At 39.1% G+C, this 22,271-nt stretch overlaps 1 protein-coding gene across 27 annotated transcripts in view; it reads left to right on the top strand.

The window, feature by feature from the left end:
• Positions 1–22,271, top strand: part of ank3b (ankyrin 3b) — a 176,265-nt gene that overhangs the window by 97,934 nt on the left and 56,060 nt on the right. For 22 of the 27 annotated variants that reach the window (XM_026178117.1, XM_026178137.1, XM_026178136.1 and 19 more), the window contains exons 6-23: positions 551–736; positions 2,074–2,097; positions 6,699–6,797; positions 8,953–9,051; positions 9,533–9,631; positions 9,725–9,922; positions 11,941–12,039; positions 12,347–12,445; positions 14,057–14,155; positions 16,051–16,248; positions 17,433–17,531; positions 17,711–17,809; positions 18,640–18,837; positions 19,185–19,283; positions 20,555–20,653; positions 20,747–20,845; positions 20,930–21,025; positions 21,702–21,774. In XM_026178117.1, the coding sequence (XP_026033902.1) occupies positions 551–736; positions 2,074–2,097; positions 6,699–6,797; positions 8,953–9,051; positions 9,533–9,631; positions 9,725–9,922; positions 11,941–12,039; positions 12,347–12,445; positions 14,057–14,155; positions 16,051–16,248; positions 17,433–17,531; positions 17,711–17,809; positions 18,640–18,837; positions 19,185–19,283; positions 20,555–20,653; positions 20,747–20,845; positions 20,930–21,025; positions 21,702–21,774 (2,062 nt within the window). The remainder of the gene's footprint in view (positions 1–550; positions 737–2,073; positions 2,098–6,698; positions 6,798–8,952; positions 9,052–9,532; positions 9,632–9,724; positions 9,923–11,940; positions 12,040–12,346; positions 12,446–14,056; positions 14,156–16,050; positions 16,249–17,432; positions 17,532–17,710; positions 17,810–18,639; positions 18,838–19,184; positions 19,284–20,554; positions 20,654–20,746; positions 20,846–20,929; positions 21,026–21,701; positions 21,775–22,271) is intronic. The other 5 variants (XM_026178131.1, XM_026178130.1, XM_026178132.1 and 2 more) reach the window with 1 other exon arrangement.

Below are 22,271 nucleotides of genomic sequence, written 5' to 3'. Positions count from 1 at the left end.
TGTCAGGGGTTTCACAAGTCAGTTTAATCCTAGTGATGGTCCCAAGCTCAGATAAAGGGGAGGATTCCTTCAGGAAAGGTATTTAGTAAAAAAAAAATCTGTGCTGAATCAAATATGCAGAGCCGTCTGCTGTGGTGATCTATTGGGAAATAAGAGAGCAGTTAAAATGACTTCGTAGTAGTGTAAGCAGCAGTTCCTGAACTCAGATGAGTTTCTTGAAAGTTCTTCTAAAGATAGTCATGTTTAAGACATTTGCTCTTTTCTACCAATTTTACCATTGTTATTATTTTATTATTATTATTATGATGCTTCCGATTTGGCCCAAATACCTGAAAAACTATTGACATTCACCTTCAGGCTTAGTTATAATTTCTAGTGCAATAGCAAGTGTTAGCTTGCTAAGCTAAGAGGTTTTACGTAATAAAATATGTGCATTACATTAGCATGTATTCACTGCCATTATACCGTATGTTTGCATGCTGTTGTTAAAGAGTGTCATACTTTGGGAAAACACATTTATATCTTACAGTTGACTTTTTCTGGTTTGCAGGATGGTTTCACTCCGCTGGCGGTTGCACTGCAGCAAGGCCATGACCAGGTAGTTTCCCTTTTGCTGGAAAATGACACCAAGGGGAAGGTCCGCCTCCCAGCGTTGCACATCGCTGCACGTAAAGATGACACCAAGGCTGCCGCCCTCCTCCTCCAGAACGACCACAATGCTGATGTGGAGTCTAAGGTATGAGCTATGAGCTGGACTACACTTCTCACAATGACCTGCTGTTTTGTTGTGTCTGAGATCTGGTCTTACTCATTCATAGTCCCATGACACCTTTCATGTATTATGGGTGCGATTCCTGTTACGTCTTTCTGTACGAAGGTACCTGCCAGGGTTAGCGGTGGTTAGATAACTGCTGACCGTAGCATACAAACATCAAGGTGGGCTACATCTTCTCACTTTACTTCAGTCATGAGAGGGAATAAGGACATTTCCAAACTATTACACCTATTTCTTTTTTTCCAACCATGTCTAAAGACTTTATTTCCGTTGGTGATGTAGAAAACAGAACTATTTGTCTTTTAAAAATCCCATTTTCTGTTTCCTTTACTTTCGGTCTGAGATTTAGTGACTGAAGTCTCACAAAACAGTAAACTGTCCATATATCAAACTACATTTAATATAATGTACATAATTCAATTATTTCTGTATATTAATGACAAAAACTCCAATCTCAAAACCAGTGATATAACTGAAATGTAATGTAATGGGATAAACCCCCAAAACATCAAAAATATTTACAAGTAACATAGGTTAAAATGTCATTTGTACTTTATTTGCATGGAACCGACCGTCAATCACATATTACATATCATAGGATAGGGCAGAAAAGAGATTGTCTTTGCTAAAGACTAAGATGCTTTTAAAAATCTATATGAAAACGAAGAATAGTCTACTAACAACACAATCGTTCAAGACTTCCATTAATATGGAATACATTTTGAATTATGTGATTCTCTGGATTAATTAAGGGTACACCTTAAGCTGTGGCCTTGACTACCCTCCCCCCAATACACCTGTATACTTGTGGTGTGTGTGTATAATCCCCACAGGGTATCATTGGGCTATGAATATTTATAAGTTCCTTCTGTTGTTCTGTGTTGATAGTTCTATTAGTCATTTAAGTCCCAGACAAGTTTTCTGTGGGACAAAAATTGAGCAAGTGTTCATATTTTGGATTTTTAGAGGCACTCAGGGCAAGAAACAATATCATCAAAAACAACATTACAGCTACATTTACCCCAAGGACCATTCTCATTGTAGAATAAATACACACTGTAAGGGAGAGTTGCAGTCCATTCCCCAGTTTTGTGTACTTCTATGTGACTGCTTTTTGGTTCTTTTCGTTGTTTACAGCCACATTGTCACATACCCATCCTACAGCTTGATGCAACCATGATGTCGGTGTTGCAGTTGTTCTTGTTGTGGTGCACTAACCACCTCATTCTCTCCTCCTCCTTTTGTTCCTCCCTCTACTTGTTCCTTTTTCTTACAAATCCCCCCCTTTTCCCTTCTAGATGATGGTGAATAGAACAACAGAGGTACATCTTCTCTTCTCTTCTCTTCTCTTCTCTTCTCTTCTCTTCTCTTCTCTTCTCTTCTCTTCTCTTCTCTTCTCTTCTCTTCTCTTCTCTCCTCTCCTCTCCTCTCCTCTTCTCTTCATTGTTCACTCATGGTCACCATTGCAAAGCCTTCTGTCTGCTAGCATGAGCACTAGCACTAAATGCTGGCATGAAAGCTTTTGCTGCTGAACCCATGTGCCCATTTTTTTAAGCCTGCATGGCATTTTGACTTTTTTATTTCTGTGTACGCAGTTGCTCGCTGCTATAGTTTATAGCATTGTAAATTCAGCAGCGCAGTGCCTCTGGAGGATTCACAGCATTTCACTTGCTCCTCATTTTGTCATGTTACAGCCTTATTCCAAAATGAATTAAATCCATTATTCACCTCAAAAATCTACATGCAATAGCCCATGATGACAAAATGAAAAAAACCTTCCTTGAAAATCTTAAAAAATGTATTAAAAGTAAAAAGCTGTCTATATAACATCCCATAGTTGACAGTGCATGTCTGAGCGCAAACCAGGCCATAAATTCCAAGAAATTGCCTCCGAGACAGGATTGTATTGTGACACAGTTCTTGAGAAGGGTACAGAAAAACTTCTGCAGCATTGCAATTACAGTCCAAAGTCTTTTTCAGTATGATGCTGCTGTACAATCTTGGCTGTTTTGGGGCAATTTCTCTCATCCTTCTCTGCAGAACCTCCCAAGCCCCATCAGGTTTGATGGGGGGCGTCGATGTATAGCTGTTTTCAGATCTCTCCAGAGACGTTAGTGTGGTTTCAAGTCTGAGCTCTGACTTGGCCACTCACAGACATTCACAGAGTGCTTGCAAAGGCACTACTTTGTGTTCCTGGCTGTGTGCTAGCAGCCGTTGTACTGTTGAAAGATGAAGCAGGTTATCGTCAAGGATGTCCCTGTACATTTCTGCATTCATCTTTCCAATTGACCCTGACTAGCCTCACAGTTACTGCTGCTGAAAACATTCCCATAGCATGATGCTGCCACCACCATGTTTCACTGTAGGAATGGTATTGGCCAGGTGATGAGTGGTGCCTGGTTTCTTCCAGACATGATGCTTGGCATGCAGATCAAAGAGTTTGTGGTTTCACCAGACCAGAGAATTTTCATTTCTCATGGTCTAAGAGTCTTTCAGATGCCTTTTGGCAAACTCCAGTCCTGTGCCTTTTACTGTGGCGTGCCTTCCATCTGGCAACTCTACCATACGGGCTTGATTAGTGGAGTGCTTCAGAAACCTTTTTCATTAACGGATGTTGGAGGTCACTGTGCTCATTAGAATCTTTAATGCTGCAGACTTTTTCTGTACCCTTCCGCAGATCTGTACCACAGTACAATCCTGTGTCGTCGGCCTACAGACAGTTTCTTGGACTTTATAGCTTGGTTTGTGCTCTGACATGCACTGTTAACTATGCAACCTTATATAGGCAGTTTTTAACTTTTAATAAATTTGCAACAATTTGAAACAAGCCTTTTTCACTTTGTCATTATGGGGTATTTTGTAGAATTTTGAGGGGAAAATGAACATATTCATATTCCATTTTGGAATAAGGCTGTAATGTGACAAAATGTGGAACCAGTGAAGTGCTGCATATACTTTCCAGATGCACTGCATAATGTATTTCTACACTAGGGTAATACCATCAGTATATCATCACAGTCATATTACACATAGCACTTTGCAGAAAAATAATACCTACTTGATTTTAACTTAATGTAAATAAATGTATTTTATTTTTGTTTCATGGTTTATATAAGTGCAGTCCAAGATACATTCAACGTCTTCCAGTTCCAGTACAATACCAGTGTATAGCCTCCTGTTGTCCAAAGTTCCAGCTTTTTGAGTCCGAACCAGCCAATATCTGATATAAATATCTATAAGTTTATAGTCCCTGCATCTAAAATGATATCTGGTTTTAGATTACTGTGTAAAATGTTCTTGGGAACATCTACACCATGTGTCCAAATTATTATTACATACATTTAACCTATATTTGTAAAAGTGTAATGCAAAATGCCTCAAATTTTTTGCCCAGTCTCACAAGGTTAAAGGATCCTCAAAAAATTCCTAGATGAAAAATTCCAGATGTGGATTCAAAAGTAAAATTTTTCGAAGTTGTGCCAAGGTATGGTGGCTTTGAAAGGTCAAACGCACTTCAACCGAAGGAAACAGTAGAGACTAGAAATAGGCTCCAAAAGTGCACAAATCACAACAGGAGTTGAATAAAACACAATGAAAGTTGAATTATTATAACAGGAAAAAACTAAAACCTTAAAACAATCCTGAAGAGTTTCTGAGGAGACACTAATGTGACAGAACAGCTTCATAACAAACTAACAGTAAATAGAATAGGGAACGTGCATTATATGAATTATGCAATTAAAGTACACATTAGCTAGCATCTTTTTCGTCCTCACAACACAGATGAATCCTCCACTTCTTTTAAGCGTCTCCCAGTGCAATCCTTATTGTGTTTCGGTTTCCTTTATTTCAGGAGCTGTTCTGTCACGTTAATGTCTCCCCCAAAAATATTTCTGTTGTGTTTTTTCTGTATTTTTCCTACTTCTATTTTGTTTTTATTCAACTTCCATTGTGTTTTGTGTTGTTTTACTGCAAATCTGCCCAAAACTTTTGGAGTAATGCTGAAAACAAAGAGACAAACCAAACCATTACTAAAATGTCTTTGGTGGAGTTAATTGAGCTTCTATCAGTGAAATCCAGCAGGGTACCAACACAGGATTAGGGGGGAAAAAAGAGCTCAGCAGAGGCATCAAGGTGTAAGATTTGAGTTTGCATAACTTAAAAAAAGAACTTTATCTTTACCATAAATCCAGAGTTTATGGGACGCATGAAATCATCGTGGTCATCGGGAAGATAAACTGCTACAGCACAGCCTAATTTTTATTCAAATTAAATAAAATCAACAAAGAAAATTCTTTTGTTGATGTGATTTTTCTCATGCAAAAAGTAGCAGTAGGCAGTTCATGTGAATACTGCTGTGTTCGCATACTCTTCATCTTGACTTCATTACTGGGTACATTCTCATTTATTCTAAAATATGATGTTTAGAATTACAATGTAAAGTTTTAAATGTAACTACAATTTATGTAATATTTTTTATTCATTTTCTTGTCAAGAGTAAGATATTTTGCAATAACTGGGGAGCTAATGACAAGCTTCAGTTGACTTCAGCTTATCATACTGTAGCTTAAGGATTACAGATGGGGAAAATAGCTAGTTTGAGTGGTTTTGTTCATACAAAGAATTGTGATTTTACAGAAGTGAATGCCCTGAACCCTTACATGCTTGTAACATGTAACTGTATCCAGCAGTAATGGGCATTGGTTTATCAGACCATTGCACCCAGCTGACATGTGAAATGACGTGTTGGAAACCACATCAGTTAGCAAAGCAAAAACTCAAAAAGAACTTTGAAATAAAAAAAAGCATTAGCTAGTCTTGTTGTCTTTTTAGAGTTGTATTTATGTGTGTTGTGTAATATCCTTGTGTTGTTGACATGTCTTTCTCCCTTCACAGTAGCATCTCTCTGTACTGTGATCCCACTTGAGTTACAATATTTTTATTTGTTATTTGATATAGAAACATAAATTTTTTGGCATGCACTGCTTGTTGCTGCAACAAATAATTTGGGGGAAAATAAGCTAAGAATGAACAGTTGGAAATGATCAAACTAAATGAATGATTTCTTTGTTTTTTTTAAGCCGTTCATGTTCAGTGAGCCGGTAACTTAAAAGTCTTCAAGAAATGGCAATAGTTTAGGCTTTTCAGTCACTGTTTCTTAAAAGCAGTCTTACAAACTCAACAAAAATAGATGCATGCTCACCTGCATGCTGCTTCCTGTCAGATAAAAGCATATAGCAAGGAGTTTTTTTTTTAGGAATGAAAGCAAAAGCTTAATGAGACACTAAGTATTTGCATTTGTTTTTTAATCTGCATGCTTGTTTTATTTGGTAGGTTCTTATTTTTGTTTGTATTGTGTCAGACATTGTTAAATGCTATATACTTACCACAATAATTTCGCAAAAAAGTTGAAATATGCAGTCAGTGGCCACTTTATTAGGTACATCTGCAAACCTTAATATAAACATACATGTTAGCATTCTCTTTTGATCGACATTGTCAGTCAGGTGGAAACAGAGATGTTACTGAGGTGGCAATTTGCATTGGACAAATTTATATTTGAATTTCAATCTGTCCAATAGAAAACCAGCATTAAGCAAACAGTTAAATTAATGCCAATTGCCCGTCATAAGAATAATTGGTAGTGCTGTTGGACTTTATCAGCTTGCCTAATAAAGTGGCTAGGGAGTTTGTGTTTCTTATGAAAGTCCACTCCTTTTATGCTGAAATTTTCAAAGCATGTCTGACTCCTGCTCAGCTCTGGTCTGCTGTGCTCTGTTAGTCTGCTTTTAGCAAGATGCTCTTACATGTAATGTCCAATCATGCTTTGCTTATGGCTCATTATTAGACAGTTGCTACTTCTTTTTCCTTCCTCTTTAATTGTTTCTCTTCCTGTGTGTCTTGTTTCTCTCGTCTCTCTCAGAGCGGGTTCACTCCTCTGCATATTGCGGCTCACTACGGCAACATCAACGTAGCAACACTGCTGCTTAACAGAGGGGCAGCTGTGGACTTCAAGGCGAGGGTAGGTCCTTCACTTCAAAGGCGACAAGCGCGCCTGCACACACACACACACTCACACTCATATCTACATGCAGAGTGCTGCTGCAAACCTTCATACCAAAACTTTTACTTTATGCAGGGAAGGATGTGCAGGAATTTTTGCTTGCCTGTGTATATAATTCCACAGCTGTACTTGTCACTCTCCTGGAGGAAACATTCACATGCAGTCCACGTTCTATCTGATCCCACAGACTGTAGGAATGGATGCAGCAGTTATGGATTTTGATAGCTGGTGGTTTGTGAGTGTGTAAGTGTTAGACCAAATACGCACTTACCATGTGGAAACAACCTAAAACACACGTCTCATACCATAATTTACTCAGGAAAGTGGCCTCTTTTCTAATTTTCTCACCCAATGTGCCATTTATTTGATTTATTCATAAATGTTACAGTTATGCTTCCCTAAATATATGTTAAAAGTGGGCACATTCATGAGCAAATGAATCTATAACAGAATCCACTCAAACATTATCTTCTGCTTATCTGAAGTCGGGTTGCAGTGTCAGCAGGCTAAGCTGGGTTTTTCAGACTTTCCAATTCCTACAGGGAGATCCAAAGGCATTCCTAGACATGATGAGATAAATAATCTCCAGTATGATCTGGGTCTGTCCCAGGGTCTCCTCCAAGTTGGGCATCCCAGAAAACCCAGAAGGGAAGCTCCCAGTCGATTTCTGAATCACCTCAGTTGGCTTCTTTCCACATGAAGGATCAGTGGCTTTACTCTGAGCTCCTCTATGTCTGCAGCTGAGCCCACCCTTTTATATTTGCACCCTTATTTTTTTGCTAACTATGCACATTTCATCACCATAGGTGAGAAGTTGGGCAACACGAGCATTAATCCACATGTACACCACATGCTCCACCTTCCCATCACTCATGAACAGATTACAAAACATGAATAGAAGTTGTTTCTTTTCCATGTCTATAATGTCAGTCAAGTAACTTCTAATGTTCCAAGTTAGGATTAAAGGTGTTTGTCTTTTGATGTGTTTTGTCCAGATTCAATAAATGCATCACTTTACTCAAAACAGAGAATAGTCATGCCGGCCTCTCTGATTCCTTTGTGCCACAAAGAGCTTTATTTTTTTCCCCAAGAACCATTAAAAACACACCATTGAGCCACACCCTCACACTCAACCCTCACTGCAACCATGCACAGTAGGGGTGGGCCAGTAATTACATTTAAATTGTGATTTTTCTGCTAACAATATGAAAACAAGATATTGAGCTAAAGCAGTGAATGTGCCGCATTCTGTTTTATCAGGATGTTCTCTCTTCATCGTGTTTTTTGAATGCGGGATGTTCCTTTCCTCTACTGCACTTGCATTTATTGTTTCTGAAACGCCCAAATTCATGCTCTGAATGTCAAATTAGGTTCAGTTCATCTTTATTTTGTTCATTATTTCTATTTAATTATGTTTAAAGTTAAGGAAATCTGCTGAGAGATATTTGTTAGAATCTTCAAATGTTGCATGATGTTTTCAAAGCCAAGGAATCATTTTAATAATCACATTCAAAGCCTGGACCAGGTTTGGTACTTTACATATCATCTCTCTCTCCCACACACACACACGATTTTGCCTCTCTCACTACTGAAAATGTAGAACCCTGGCATATTTATTTACTCTTACATGAGTAACATTTGGATGAAACTCCAGTTACTCAACCTTAAAATAAATATTCAGTGGATGATGACTCTGGCAGTAAGGGCCTGTTCAAACACCGAATATAAGAAGGCTGAAATGTGTTGATGCTGAGAAAAGTCTAGATTAAAGCTAACATTTCCTTTTAAATAACTGTGAAAACTGTGTTCTTTGGTGGCAAAATATCAAACACATACTGGAAATACACACAATCTCTGGTGAACACATAGAGATATTAGAAGTCTCTGGCATTTTTAGAACAGAACCTCAAAGCTAAGGTCGCTCTGGCTGGAATGATCACTGTCCTCTAGAGGGGGGTATTTAGCCATTTCCCTCTGGCACTGTCAAATAGAGCCAATTTTCCCTAAAAGTGACGTATTAGCAGTGGTACTCCTTCTATTTTCCTGAAATAAATGTTGATTTTTCTTTTCTCTTCGTCTGAATAGCTAAACAATGCATCTCTGTTTCCTGCAGAACGACATAACACCGCTGCACGTAGCATCCAAACGTGGGAACAGCAACATGGTGCGACTGCTGCTGGAGAGAGGGGCCAAGATAGATGCACGCACCAAGGTACAATCACATGCGCACAATGTTATTTGATGCAGTGTTCAGTTTAGATTTAAATATTGATATTTAAACGTGTATTCATGTATTTAATGCTCATAGACGTTCAATATTTCAATATAATTTAGAAGTGCTTTACATCAAACTAACATAACTCCCGATAAAGTAAACATACAACCATACGTAGGCTGTTTACACAGGGTGGTATGTGAAATGAATATAATGGAAGGGTAAAAAACATTAATTAAAAATGAGAGGATAAAATCCATAATCACTAGGTGTAGGGTGCTTTACATTTGTCCATCATATAATTTTTTAGCTGAGAGATTTCCAAAAACCCTAAAATTATTATTATCTAATCCCACCCACAGCTGTGCGAGGATTAAGCATCACCTGCGGTGTCATGTCAAATCTTGTCTGTTGCTCAACGAGCTTGTTGATGATGGTATGAAGTTCACGGCTGAGCAGCAGGTGTTTGTTTTCACAGGACGGTCTAACTCCTCTTCACTGTGGCGCCAGAAGTGGCCATGAGCAAGTAGTGGAGATGCTGCTGAACAGAGGAGCTCCAATACTGTCAAAGACCAAGGTTTTTAAGAACAAGCCAACAAAATCACATTAGCAAACTGCATCCGTATTAACTTCACATCGCTGAACATCTTTCTCCTCCTTTTCCTTCCAGAACGGTCTGTCTCCTCTTCACATGGCGACGCAAGGCGACCACCTCAACTGTGTTCAGCTGCTGCTGCACCACGACGCGCCCGTGGATGACGTGACAAACGACTACCTGACGGCGCTGCACGTTGCTGCCCACTGTGGGCACTACAAGGTGGCGAAGGTCATCGTGGACAAGAAAGCCAATCCCAACGCCAAGGCGCTGGTGAGGGGATCTCAATTATTTATTGTGATAAAAATAAATAAAAATTGATGAAAAGTACAAAATAATGGAGAGGAATTAAAAGGGCTCATCATCTCAGAGCATCTCGTTGCTTGGGCTAATCGAGAGAAGCAGGAATTCTTTTATGTAAAGTTAAAAATGATAAGACATGTTGTGACTCTTATTGAAATCCTGTTCCTGTATAACAACAGTTTTGCTGAATATTTGAGCACCTTCTTTTTAGCAATGACAATCTCAATGACAATTGCATTTAATTTGAATGTAGACAAAGCTATTAGCTGCAGATAAAAGCTCCATGATCTCATGCAGTTGTCTGTGGGCTCCCACGTTGAAACCTTAAGCTTAAAAATTTGGTGGATATTTGAAGAAGTAGTGAAGTTCTAACTTGCCAGCTACTGCTAGCTAACTTGGTTAGCAATGTGATAACATGTTAATCAAACGTGGCTTCACTTTCTATTGGTGGATTGCATAGCCACAGATACCATCTGATCAGTGCATCTTGCTAATAAATAGCAAATTTGCACTCCCCAAAACTGGAGCACAATATTCTTGGATGAGCTCCAGACTGCACCAGCACTACGAACTCAGCTGAGGTGACAACTAGTAGACAGCCACAGCCGCCTCTTGGCAGGCATCTGTCAACCACACCACAAAATATGAATAAGCGTAAGCCTCAAAACATTTTAAATTCAGTTTGAAAAAAAAATCCCCCCTACAGTGTCACAGAACAAAGCTGGACTGTAAACTTGTAAATGTTTATTTCTGCTCGAAGGTTTTTACATTTTAACATGATAGTCTGTGGGGATTGACATGCTTTTGGAGTGAGCCTCAAGTGGCCATTTGAGGTATTGCAATTTCAACCACTTAACGTCTAGTGTATTATATTTACTACATATAGTTTTTGTGAGGTTTTGAGACTCCTGCATCATCAGTGAAAATATTTTTCTCCCCAGAAACCCTAAATAAATTCCACAATACATGTTTTAGCAATAAACTAAATCTGATTGCTGCTATAGTAAACATGATACAAATTAAAACTCATATATGCAAATTGATATGTAATTTTTTTTTTTTTTAATTTGTCAAAAGGTTCAAATGTTCCATTTTCAAAATAATTTAATTTTTGGGCACTTATTTGAAGGTTCAGGTTTAAAGAGTTTTTATTCTAGCGCCAAAGTTTGGTGCTGTAAAAATGCTGCTTGACCGCTGCATCTGCATAATATGCAGCGACATAGAAAACTGATGAAAATGAAGTATTAGAGCACCTGCTGTGCTGCTCAGGGTTGTGACATTTCAGTCATTTCACTTTACAACTACCCAAAAATGTTTTTTCGTCTATTTAAGTTGTACCTCTCTGCCTTCTCTCATTTTTTCTTCTTTTATTACATTTTTTTAATGAACCTTTCCTTTTTCCACTAACAAAAAAGAAAAAAGGCTGAGATGCAACATTTGATGGGGAACACAAAGAAACAAGTAGAATTAAAAAGACTTTAGTATCCCAGCCGATGTCTTGGCATAAGACGAGCATTGCTGCTCTGCAATGGGAGCAGTCTGGGTGTGGTTAGAGCACTGGGACTTTATAACCAGAGAGAATAAGTAAGACGGGGAAAAGGACATGGAGAGGAAAATGAAGTCATAGGACTGAGCCTGAAACCTCAAAGTCAGGAGAGTAAAGGAGGGGAGGGATGAAGGAGGGTGAGGAGAGAGAGAAAAGTGAGTTGTAAAGGAAAGTATCTATTTCAGTGTAGAGGAGTTTTTATTTTTTTTTGATAGCTTACAGTCCACTCGATTATTTCCACACATGCTTGTCTGGTTTGCAAGCAGAGGGTTTTAAGAGGCAGAGGGAGAGAAAGAGAGGGGATAAAAGAAAAAACAGTCCCCCCTTTGTGCTGTAGTTTCCACTCGGTGTTCCAGATTTGTCTGCAAGTCCTACAAAGCCAAACACAAAGACTGTTTGGACTATTTTTATACTTTTATTTATTTCTTTTTGTCTTTCATAGAATGGTTTCACTCCCCTGCACATTGCCTGCAAGAAAAACAGACTTAAGGTGATGGAGCTGCTTCTGAAGCATGGAGCGTCTATACAGGCTGTCACAGAGGTAAGTGTGTCTGGAGTGTGTGTGTCATTTAAGCACTAAGACATCAATTATTTTTGTGTAGTTTGTTAATTTAGTTGTTGGAGTGGGGAAATTCTACCTCTACTGCTACTCTACACCTGTAATCCACTACATTTCAGAAGAAATACTGTAATAGTTGGTCTTCTGTTGATTGATAGCAGACTGACTTTCTTAAAAGTTTGCACATTTGCATTTAATGACCTACAGAAATGTTCTCGTGCTTCTTTAGTGTTTCTTTAATTCATTGACTTTTTTTCTTTTCCTCTCTTCTTTGCGTTTCCATCTCTAGTCCGGTCTGACGCCGATCCACGTTGCAGCTTTTATGGGACATGAAAACATCGTCCACCAGCTAATCAACCACGGGGCTTCACCAAACACAAGCAATGTGGTGAGTTCAGGAAGTTCGTCATCATCATTACCGTGTGATAAGACAGGGGGCGTGAGAGGATATTCTTTCCTTTTCTTTTCCTTCCATGTGCTGGGTGGGCGGGCGGGGGGAAAGCAAAGTGAAATATATTTGCTTATAATATATTTTTAACCATAATATTTGAATATTTCCTCTTTACTGTATAACAGATGAAAATTTAGATCTTTTTGCTTCATTTCATTTAGTTCTCAGCATCTTCAAAAATTGTACAAACCATATTATTAGCTCATAACTTTATAAAGCTTAAACCAGTGGTTCCCAAACTTGTTTTTGCTAGGCCCCCCTTTGTTTTTACAATAAAATCTTTTATCAAAGCTGATGAGCTCAGAGCTCAGATGGCAAAAACAGAATCAAAATCCATACAGGCACACGGGGAAAGATGCAGATAAGACTATTTATACACCGAGGGGTGACTGGGGATGAGAAACAGGTGAAGACGATCAATACGGTCAAAAACATAAAGCCGCAAAAGTGACACAAGACATGAAAGAAAACCGACATTTAAAATAAAACAGGAAATATCTCTAAACATAGAGACAAGACTATCAGTACACATGGCAGACACAGTAGAAGACTGGACAATGAAGGCATAAACAGAGAAAGATGAGACAGGAAGGAGCAGTTAGCGAAATGGTGAGGGAAGTACGCCAGCAGGAAATGACTAACTCATAACAGACACTTAAACTAAGGAACTCAAAACTAAGACTAGAAAGTTTATAAATTCTAAACAGTAATTAGGGCTCAGAGAGTGCAATAAACCTGAGCCTCAGTATTGCTAGAATGAAAACATATCACAACAGGAATCAAAATTCAGCCTACAAAACGCACAAATCAAACCTTCAAAGACCAGAATAGCTTTAGAAAAACCTAAACAGACACCCAACTCAGATGTTTTGACTAAGGATTCAAAACTCAAGAGCAGCACAAAGCCTATGAAACCCTTTAAAAAATCTGAAACAATACCTAAAACAGCTAATTGCACAGAGAGAGAGAAATACAAACATAGGAAGTGACTTAACACTAGCTGTTTATCCACAAAATCTAAACCTTAATTGGTGCAGACAGCAGAGAAATCCTCCGTAGGTGGAGAGGAGGTATTTAATGTAATTTGCTCATACGGAAATGTGCTCTAATTCTCATCTGGTCCATCGACACTCCTCAGTAGGAGCTACAAACTTTACTACTGACCCCATTAACTCTGGGGTGACATGAAAGGAGAAAAAGAGGAGAAAAAAGTAAGCTGAGCCAAAGAGAAAGGCAAGAGCGAGGAAGAAAGAAAGAGGGGAACGAGTAGTGCACAGTCAACTCTTCAACCCCGAGTGTTTGGTCGCCCACGTCGTGTCTGTGGCCAGGTTACCGTAGTAACAGAGCATTATGGGACGTCATTATGGTGAGTTGGGTGTGGAGAGCGAGCGAGGGGGTCTATCTGGCTCTTTCTCTTTGTCAGCCACTCCTTCCCAGTGTACGTCTTCACAAAAAGAAGTTTTTTTGTATGAGGGTGTTTTCAAAGAAAGAGTAACATTCAAAACTTTGGAATAACTATCCATCCCTCGTTTTCTGCGTGTGCTTCAGAGGGGGGAGACAGCACTCCACATGGCAGCGAGGGCGGGACAGTCCAATGTGGTCCGGTATCTGATTCAGAATGGAGCACGAGTCGACGCCAAGGCCAAGGTAGAGCATCACTCTCAATCAGTAACGATTATCTGGTGTTTATATGCGCCTGGGCATTAGAGCTACTAAATGTGAGCACAAGTGTGTGTTTGTATGCTTATGTAATGTGTCTTTGCACATGTTTAATTACTGAAAAGTTACAGTCATGGGTCAAAATTATTCAGAAAAACTTTCTGTCAGCTTAATTTATTAAGTAACGCTACCTGGTGTGCATTTCATACATAATAATATCAAGCGAGTCTGGTTTTTTATGTGTTGCAGTTCTTTTATGTAAGCAGCTGCAATACTCAACAAATTAGAAAATAATGTTGCCTTATGCTTCACCTGCACACTCTTCATAAATCATTTTTCTTGTTTGTCCTTTTATGCATTTTTTGGATACAAATAGGAGTAAAAATTCTAGTTACACGAGGCTGTTATTCGCAAGGATCTACAATCTACTCAGAGCTACAAAAGAGCAGTCATGATAAACAGAGTTGCTATTATGTGAGTGTGACTTTGACTCAGCAAATGTGTTGCTAAAGTTATCTGGTTATTTACTGGGAAATGTCTTATACAATATATTGAAAGATAATAAGGTTTTGTGAGAATCACAGGCAGTAAGTGCATGTTGAACTGGGTGATTTCCAGCATTGTGGTTCAGTTTACAGTAATGGACTGTGCTGGACTGGTGTAGAAAAGACTGTGGTATCTGTGGTCACTGTGAGCTTAAGTCAAAAGGAGAAGTCATCAGTTCCCAAAATCCACCTTTAAACTGGCCAGCAGATGGAAAGCAGCCATATTAGCGCATACCACATCTGCTCATGTAGTAGAATTCAGTTTAGTAAATCCAAAAAGAGCAAAAAAACCTCCAGCAGAGCCAGCAGCAACAACACAGGTCAGCTGATCAGAGCCTGTACACAAAGAACAACCTCCTGGAGCTCACAGGACAAATAATGTGACTTCTAATAAGTTATTCATGTCCCTGTCCTGCACTGCTATGAAAAGTAATAGGGTTCCCTGTACCTGTAACAATATGATGATGATGAAATAAATTCTTTCCAATAGATCCCAACTGATATATTCCTTGGATAATATTATTAGCCAATATGAGCCTGCTGCAAATATGTAACATGTTGCATGTTATCCAGCATGAGCCAATAATAATGGTTGAGTTTCTAACATAATTTGTTCACTAGAGCAGCTTCAGATGCTTTGTTTGCAGTCTATCACATATTTAGTCGAATATACATTACTCCTAAGGGGATGTGGAGGTGAGCAATGTGTTGCATTTAAAATGCCCAATAGCTTGTGAAGTACATTGCATTAAATTTAAAAATGATATATTCCAATATATTTGTGCAAATATTTCTTCAATGAAATTCCTGTATCAGTTTGGTTCTATTATCATACGTATGCTATTGTTCAAGACCAATACAATGCAAAAACAGTCCCATATATTACATCAGAGAAATGTCTGTGTCAAATATGCTTCAGTATTTTCAATGGATGGCTTCAGGGGAGAATAAGTGTTACGCGAAGCACAGAAGCTCATTCTGAATTTACTCTGTTTATACGCTGCCATTTAAAATAAATAATGTGAAAATATAAGAGGGGTCACTGAAGAGGCTTCAGCTGTGAATCTGTCTCCTTGTTTGCTTTCTCTTGCTTTATGGCAAATTCATTGTCTTGCTGTTTAAGTTGCAAATGTGTTTTTCTTTTTCTTTTTTGAATGTCACTGCAAAACAACAAAAATGCAGTTGGCGCGATTAGCAGATGGAGCCAGAGATTTTCCACAGGAGTTTGGAGATACCAAAAACATTTGTTAAGTGGGCTGCATCTTGTCCAGAAACATGGCTCCAAATGTTGGTCCTTTTTAATAATAAAAGGTGTTTTTTGCTGGATTTTTCTATCAGGATGACCAGACTCCTCTGCACATCTCAAGCCGTCTTGGTAAGCAAGATATTGTGCAGCAGCTCCTGGCGAACGGAGCATACTCAGATGCCACGACCAACTCTGGATACACCCCCCTACACCTAGCCGCCAGGGAGGGGCACAGAGATATAGCTGCAACGCTGCTGGACCATGGAGCTAGTCTGGGCATTACTACTAAGGTAAATATGAAACTTGCACATAAACAAAATTATTATTCAAACCCACAGATGCACACAAACATATTGTGCAGGCAAACTAGTTAATCAGTACTCACACAGACACTGATGGCTTATGTGCTTATACTCATAAACTAGTCCAAAAACTTTAATTCAATCTGCTGAAGACAGAGAGGAGGTTTTATCCTGTTGCAGATCAGCTAGATTTGCATCCTTGCAGCTGGTAACATGATGGTTGTCCTGTCTCATCCTGGAAAAGCTTGAAAAATGTTAATGCATGAATTCTACAGGGATTTTGCAACATTTGGACTGAGTGGAGTTACATGATTGTGGAATACCAGTTATAGTTGACAGTCTGCCAGTGGAAAAGATGTGTCATAATAAGGTTGTGGACAAAGTAAGAGCATAGAGTCTGAAAATGAAATGCTGTTGCTGGAGAAGCCTTTGTCGACTTTTGGCTCAGTTTTCCATGTCAGTTACTCATTTCAAAAGCATCAATTTACGTTTCAGCAGAGCATTTTATGGCCACGTATTTTTAACTCTTTAAAGACAGACCAGGTAATTTTTAGCAATGTCTGGATGAATCAGAAAATTTAGCAACAGGTTTCAGATGTCCGCTTTGTTTTTAAGTTGCTCCACCCATTAGAAAGTCCACTAAATTCACAACAGCTTTAAAGACTGTGATGCAATTGTAAAACCAGAAGTGTAAGACTTTCTTCTTAGGTTATGTGCATAACATGGTTTTCAAATCTTACATTGTTTGGAGCTGCAGTAACTTGTACTCAATGTAAAAGACATATGACGCACACATACGTCCCAAATCCCAGTGAGGTTTAATTTAATCGAGTTGCAGTTAAACTCCCATCTCTACATCCCATTAGCTTCCTCCGTCTTTCCATACAAACTTCTACAGGCCCGCTTCTGAATCATGATCATGGTTTTTGAATCTGTTCCCTCAGAGCTAAAGAATCTAAATCAAGCACTAAGTTTCTCCACCCTGTGCTGATTTGTGTTTAAGGACCAAGGGGGCAGTTCTCCATGTTGTCATGACATAATCCTGAAAATTGCTCGCTTACTTTATGATTAAACACATGTGGTTCTGTTGGGCTGCCATGTGTAGAAAATGAGTCATGGGAGAAGAAGTAACTGTATTAAATTAGGTGTAATGTTCCTTTGTGTTTCTGCAGAAGGGCTTCACTCCTTTGCACGTCGCAGCAAAATATGGGAAAATCGAGGTGGCCAACCTGCTGCTGCAGAAGAACGCTCAGCCTGATGCTGCTGGAAAGGTAATGCATGTTTGTGCATCTGAGAGAGACTTATATTGATGTCGCACACATCAGTACCGCCTCAGCTGTCATCGTGGGTGTAGCTTTCACAATACTTTCCACGTCACCTCTGCTCCAGCTGCTCTCCACGACATGTACGATAAATCACCGTCTAACAATTGTTGTGTATGTGTGTTCAGAGTGGACTAACTCCACTGCATGTAGCAGCACACTATGATAACCAGAAGGTGGCGCTGCTCTTGCTCAACCAGGGAGCCTCACCGCATGCTGCTGCAAAGGTAAGAATCAATTAAACTGTCAGTGGAGGTCAAATTGAATGTCCCTACAATGCACTAAAACCCCTCACTTTGGCTCAGGATGAGAGCACACTGACCTAGATTCATTCGGCCAATTACATGCAATTACACTGTGCTCCACATGCTGATTAGATTGCCCTTCCACGCTATCATCATATATTTTGGTAGAGCTCCTGCTGAAGTCAACAAGAGTCCAATATTTTCTGGTAGAACACTGAAGGGATGCATTTTTTAATCCTTTAAGGCAAATATCTTCAGGTTCGGGACATAAATGAAGCTTAAAAATATTGCTCTTCACCACTAGGTAGATATTTAGAAGCATATAGCATCTCCAGCTTGGCTTCTGCCAACCGTGCTGGCCTGGAGAACCTCTCCACTGGGAATTGTATTGGTTGCAGACAAAAGTTACAAATAAGTTTCTTTACAAATGAAGCAAATCCTCTAAAACTACCGAATATCCATCACTCATGCCCACTTTCCTTGCTGCATAAGAACAAGGATCAATACAAGTGGTTCCTTTTTCCTCTGGTATATATACATGCTACTTTCTCTTCAGTTTGGAAGAAGGAAATAAATAAGATTCTCAGTCTCCTTTTTTGTCTCCCCCCTGTCATCTTTTTTCTTGTACAGTTAGCATTGTAATTATTACAATTACCAGCCAGCATCATGAAGGGTCAAGAGTGCTACATTAATTCTGTGGAACATTGAACCAGGGTTAGGGTTACAGAGTTTTTGTCTTCTGCAAAGACAAAATGTGACTTAGCTCAATTATAAAAGAAAAACGGTCAATTTTCCCGTTCTCTGCTTTCCAGAATGGTTACACTCCACTACATATTGCAGCTAAGAAGAATCAGATGGAGATAACGACCACCTTACTGGAATACAGCGCCTCTACCAACTCTGTAACGCGGCAGGGCATCACTCCCCTGCACCTTGCAGCGCAGGAAGGAAACGTGGACATTGTGACGCTGCTGCTGGCTCGGGACGCTCCTATTCACATGGGCAATAAGGTGTTTTCCCTTTATTAGTGTGTAGATCTCTGGCTGACATGCAATGACAGAAGATTAATGTTTGCAGTGTATTTGTGTCTGTGTACCATCGACACGTATCAAACAGGCAGGGCCTTGATTTTACTTACACAAATAATATTTGTTTATCCAGAACTCTGTTATTCTGATGGTTATTTCTTTTGTCATTTTTCTGTCATTTGTGCTTCATTACCGTGATGTGCAAACCTGTCATTGTGTCTTAAACGGCTTCATTTCAAGCTGTCTCAGTCAAACTACTGTGTTCAGCACTCTTCTGTCATTTGTGTATTTGACTGTATTTCTCTATTTCTTTGTTTCTGTACCTTCAGTCTGGTTTGACTCCACTTCACCTGGCTGCCCAGGAGGATAAAGTCAATGTTGCTGAGGTCTTGTGCAACCAAGGAGCCTTCATAGATCCAGAGACCAAGGTAATGATAGCCTCCTCATGTCTTTGGATTAAAGTTATTAAGGCATTTGCAAAGTGGATTTGCTTATCTTGCCACTTCACCGCTGTAAATTAAGTATCATTTGGGGTTTGGGCTTTGGTCTGTGCCAGTGCTCTCACTTTTTGTATTTTTGACAAGGCAGGTTCCCACAAAAGTGACACATTTCTAGTTTTAATAGGATAATTGAATAATTAAACACATGCCTTGTAATTTTTAAAAAGACATGATTTTAAAATGCCATCAAGAAGCGCAAAAAGTCCTGCCAGAACTTATTTAGACATTAACAGCTGCTGAATCATGTCCAGCCTTTGAGTCTTTTACAGAACTCACACAAAAATAAACGATATCGTTCTTTTATAGCTGCCCTTAAAGGCGCATAAGCACTGTGGGATTTCAGCAGTCTTTAAAGTTAATTGCAGTCCACCCTGTCTAATATTGTTGTTTTATAAATATAAGATTGGTAATTGCGGGCTATGCTGATCACAGCTGGAATACCTCTGCTATGTGTTTCCATGTCATGACCTCCTTGGCTCGGAAATGGCAACAGCTGGAGGACGCATCATACAAACAAAGCTTCTGCTGCTGCAAATTAACTAAATTTCCTTCTTTGTAGGAATTCAGACATTGAATTTTGCCTATTTTTCCTCTCTCGCTTCCATTTGCCTTTATTTTGGAAATATAGCTTTTACTTTGTGAGACAGTCAACTTGAATTTCAGATCTTATGAAACAGTGTTAGAGTGTCAACTTCAAACTGCACGGCAGAACAACTGTTTTGGTTTGCATTGGACATGTTTCACGTGCAGCTGCTTAAATGTTCACAGTTTACACTCAGCTTAATTTTCAGACAAAATAAATGAGCTCTTGTCTCAAAGTGTGGGTGCTGAAGCAGTCTGAACATTAAGTTGTCACAGGGCAAAAATCCTCATAGGCCATACAGAAATCAGTTATCCTCACCAGTTTCTCATGTGGTCTTATTGTTTTATAAAGGGACTTGGGAAGACTGTTAATTCACATAGGCCACAATCAGCCTACAGCTCATCTGCTGCTACCTCTGCAAGCCTCTTTCCAACCCACCTCTACCCCAAGTTTTCCATCTTATGTCATATGTGGTATTTTTGATTTGAGTGTCGTATCTGTTGTCATTTAGGGGGGTCTTGCACTTGCTCTCCCTGCCTTTTGGCTTCAGTGTATGAATACATGCCTTATTGTAGCCACAGTGGTGCTAACAGAAGTTACATTTCTTTTTCATCAGCTTGGATACACTCCACTTCATGTGGCCTGTCACTATGGCAACGTGAAGATGGTGAACTTTCTGCTGAAAAATCAGGCGAAGGTCAACGCCAAGACAAAGGTAACTGTTATTTTCGTGTATATTCACCATACGTCACTGATTTTCTGTCTCTGTGAACATCTTCTAATGCTCTCTCTCATCCCTCCCCCGCAGAACGGCTACACACCTCTCCATCAGGCTGCACAGCAGGGACACACACACATCATCAACTTGCTGTTACACCATGGAGCATCGCCCAATGAACTCACTAATGTCAGTACGCTCAGAAATCTGAAATATTTATTCATTTATTTTTAGTTTCAACACCAATTCTCATCATTTTTATTACTTGTCCAGAATGGAAACAGCGCTCTGTCCATTGCAAGGAGGCTCGGCTATATCTCTGTTGTGGACACGCTCAAGGTGGTCACAGAGGAGACTCTGACCACTCAGGTGTGTATGTGTTTAAAAGAGTGTTCAAATGTGATGTATGGTTTAATATGGCTTCTCAATGGTTTACTTGTATCTAACTGTATAGATACAGTTATACTTAAACTTAGTAGTAGTTATACTTAAATCTGAATCCTAGAGGCAGTTCCTGCCGCTTAGCAGCTATCTTGAAATGCCTCGGGCATTAACAGTGAAGTAACAGGCAGTTACTTCACAAAAACAGAAGCATTGAAGGCACTGGCCTAAGATAGTGTTTAAAAAACTTAATTCTATGGAGCTTGGAAAGAAAAGCGTCTGGACTTCTTTAAGTTCTATAAGAACTTAAAGAAGCTCTTTAAGAAGTCCAGACGCTTTTCTTTCCAAGCTCCATAGACTACGATGACCTGGATGACTGAGAGCCTTCACAGACATAAAAAAATATATCTATATAAAAGCTACTGTCAAAGGCTTTCTAGAACATTTTGAATTATTATTTGCGCACATAAGTTTGTATTGCTACATTAAAAAAATAACATGAAAGAAAAGACCTACATAAACATAGAAATGCAAAGTTACTGGAACATTGTCACAGTAAACAGTGCAGGAATAGAGATGCTGTTGTACTGGGATAGAAATCTGGATTACGTGTACTTTGGTAAAGTTACTGTCATGATATTAAGAGCGTGTTTCTGTTCAACAGACTGTAATCGAGAAGCACAAAATGAATGTCCCCGAGACCATGAACGAGGTGCTGGACATGTCCGATGATGAAGGTAAAGTTTTGCTTAACAGCATTTTCAAAGTAATTCTATTGATGTATAAATATCAAGGCAAGACTTGTCTTTGCAACCTGAAGAGAGACAAATTCTTTAAAATATCAGCTTGGGTCACATTTGCTTTTGTGGCTGGAATAAGTGAATATTTCAGCACTGTACTGTCATTGTTAGATTTCCCTCTATTTTTTTTTATTGTCAATGAAAGATTTTGTGTTGCTTCTACTTCTTCTGAGTAATTCAGAAGAAAAAACCTGCTGTTGTTCTTCAACCAGTATGTTTATTTGTTTATTTTTTATTTGCTAATTGAAAGGTTTGTTTCCGCCACTGTAACCCCCCCAAAGCAACACATATTTTTTCCATTACTAAGTCAAAATTTCAGGTTACTATCTAAAATCTATGAGTTTCATATCTCAAATATAACTCTAACTTCTAAATTTGAGTCCAAATTGTGACTTGACATACAATCGTGTGCATGATTGGAAACTTTATTTTGA

Source organism: Astatotilapia calliptera, chromosome 8 (assembly GCF_900246225.1).
Source record: "Astatotilapia calliptera chromosome 8, fAstCal1.2, whole genome shotgun sequence".
Taxonomy (NCBI): Eukaryota; Metazoa; Chordata; class Actinopteri; order Cichliformes; family Cichlidae; genus Astatotilapia; species Astatotilapia calliptera.
This window is presented reverse-complemented; position numbering and strand designations above follow the sequence as displayed.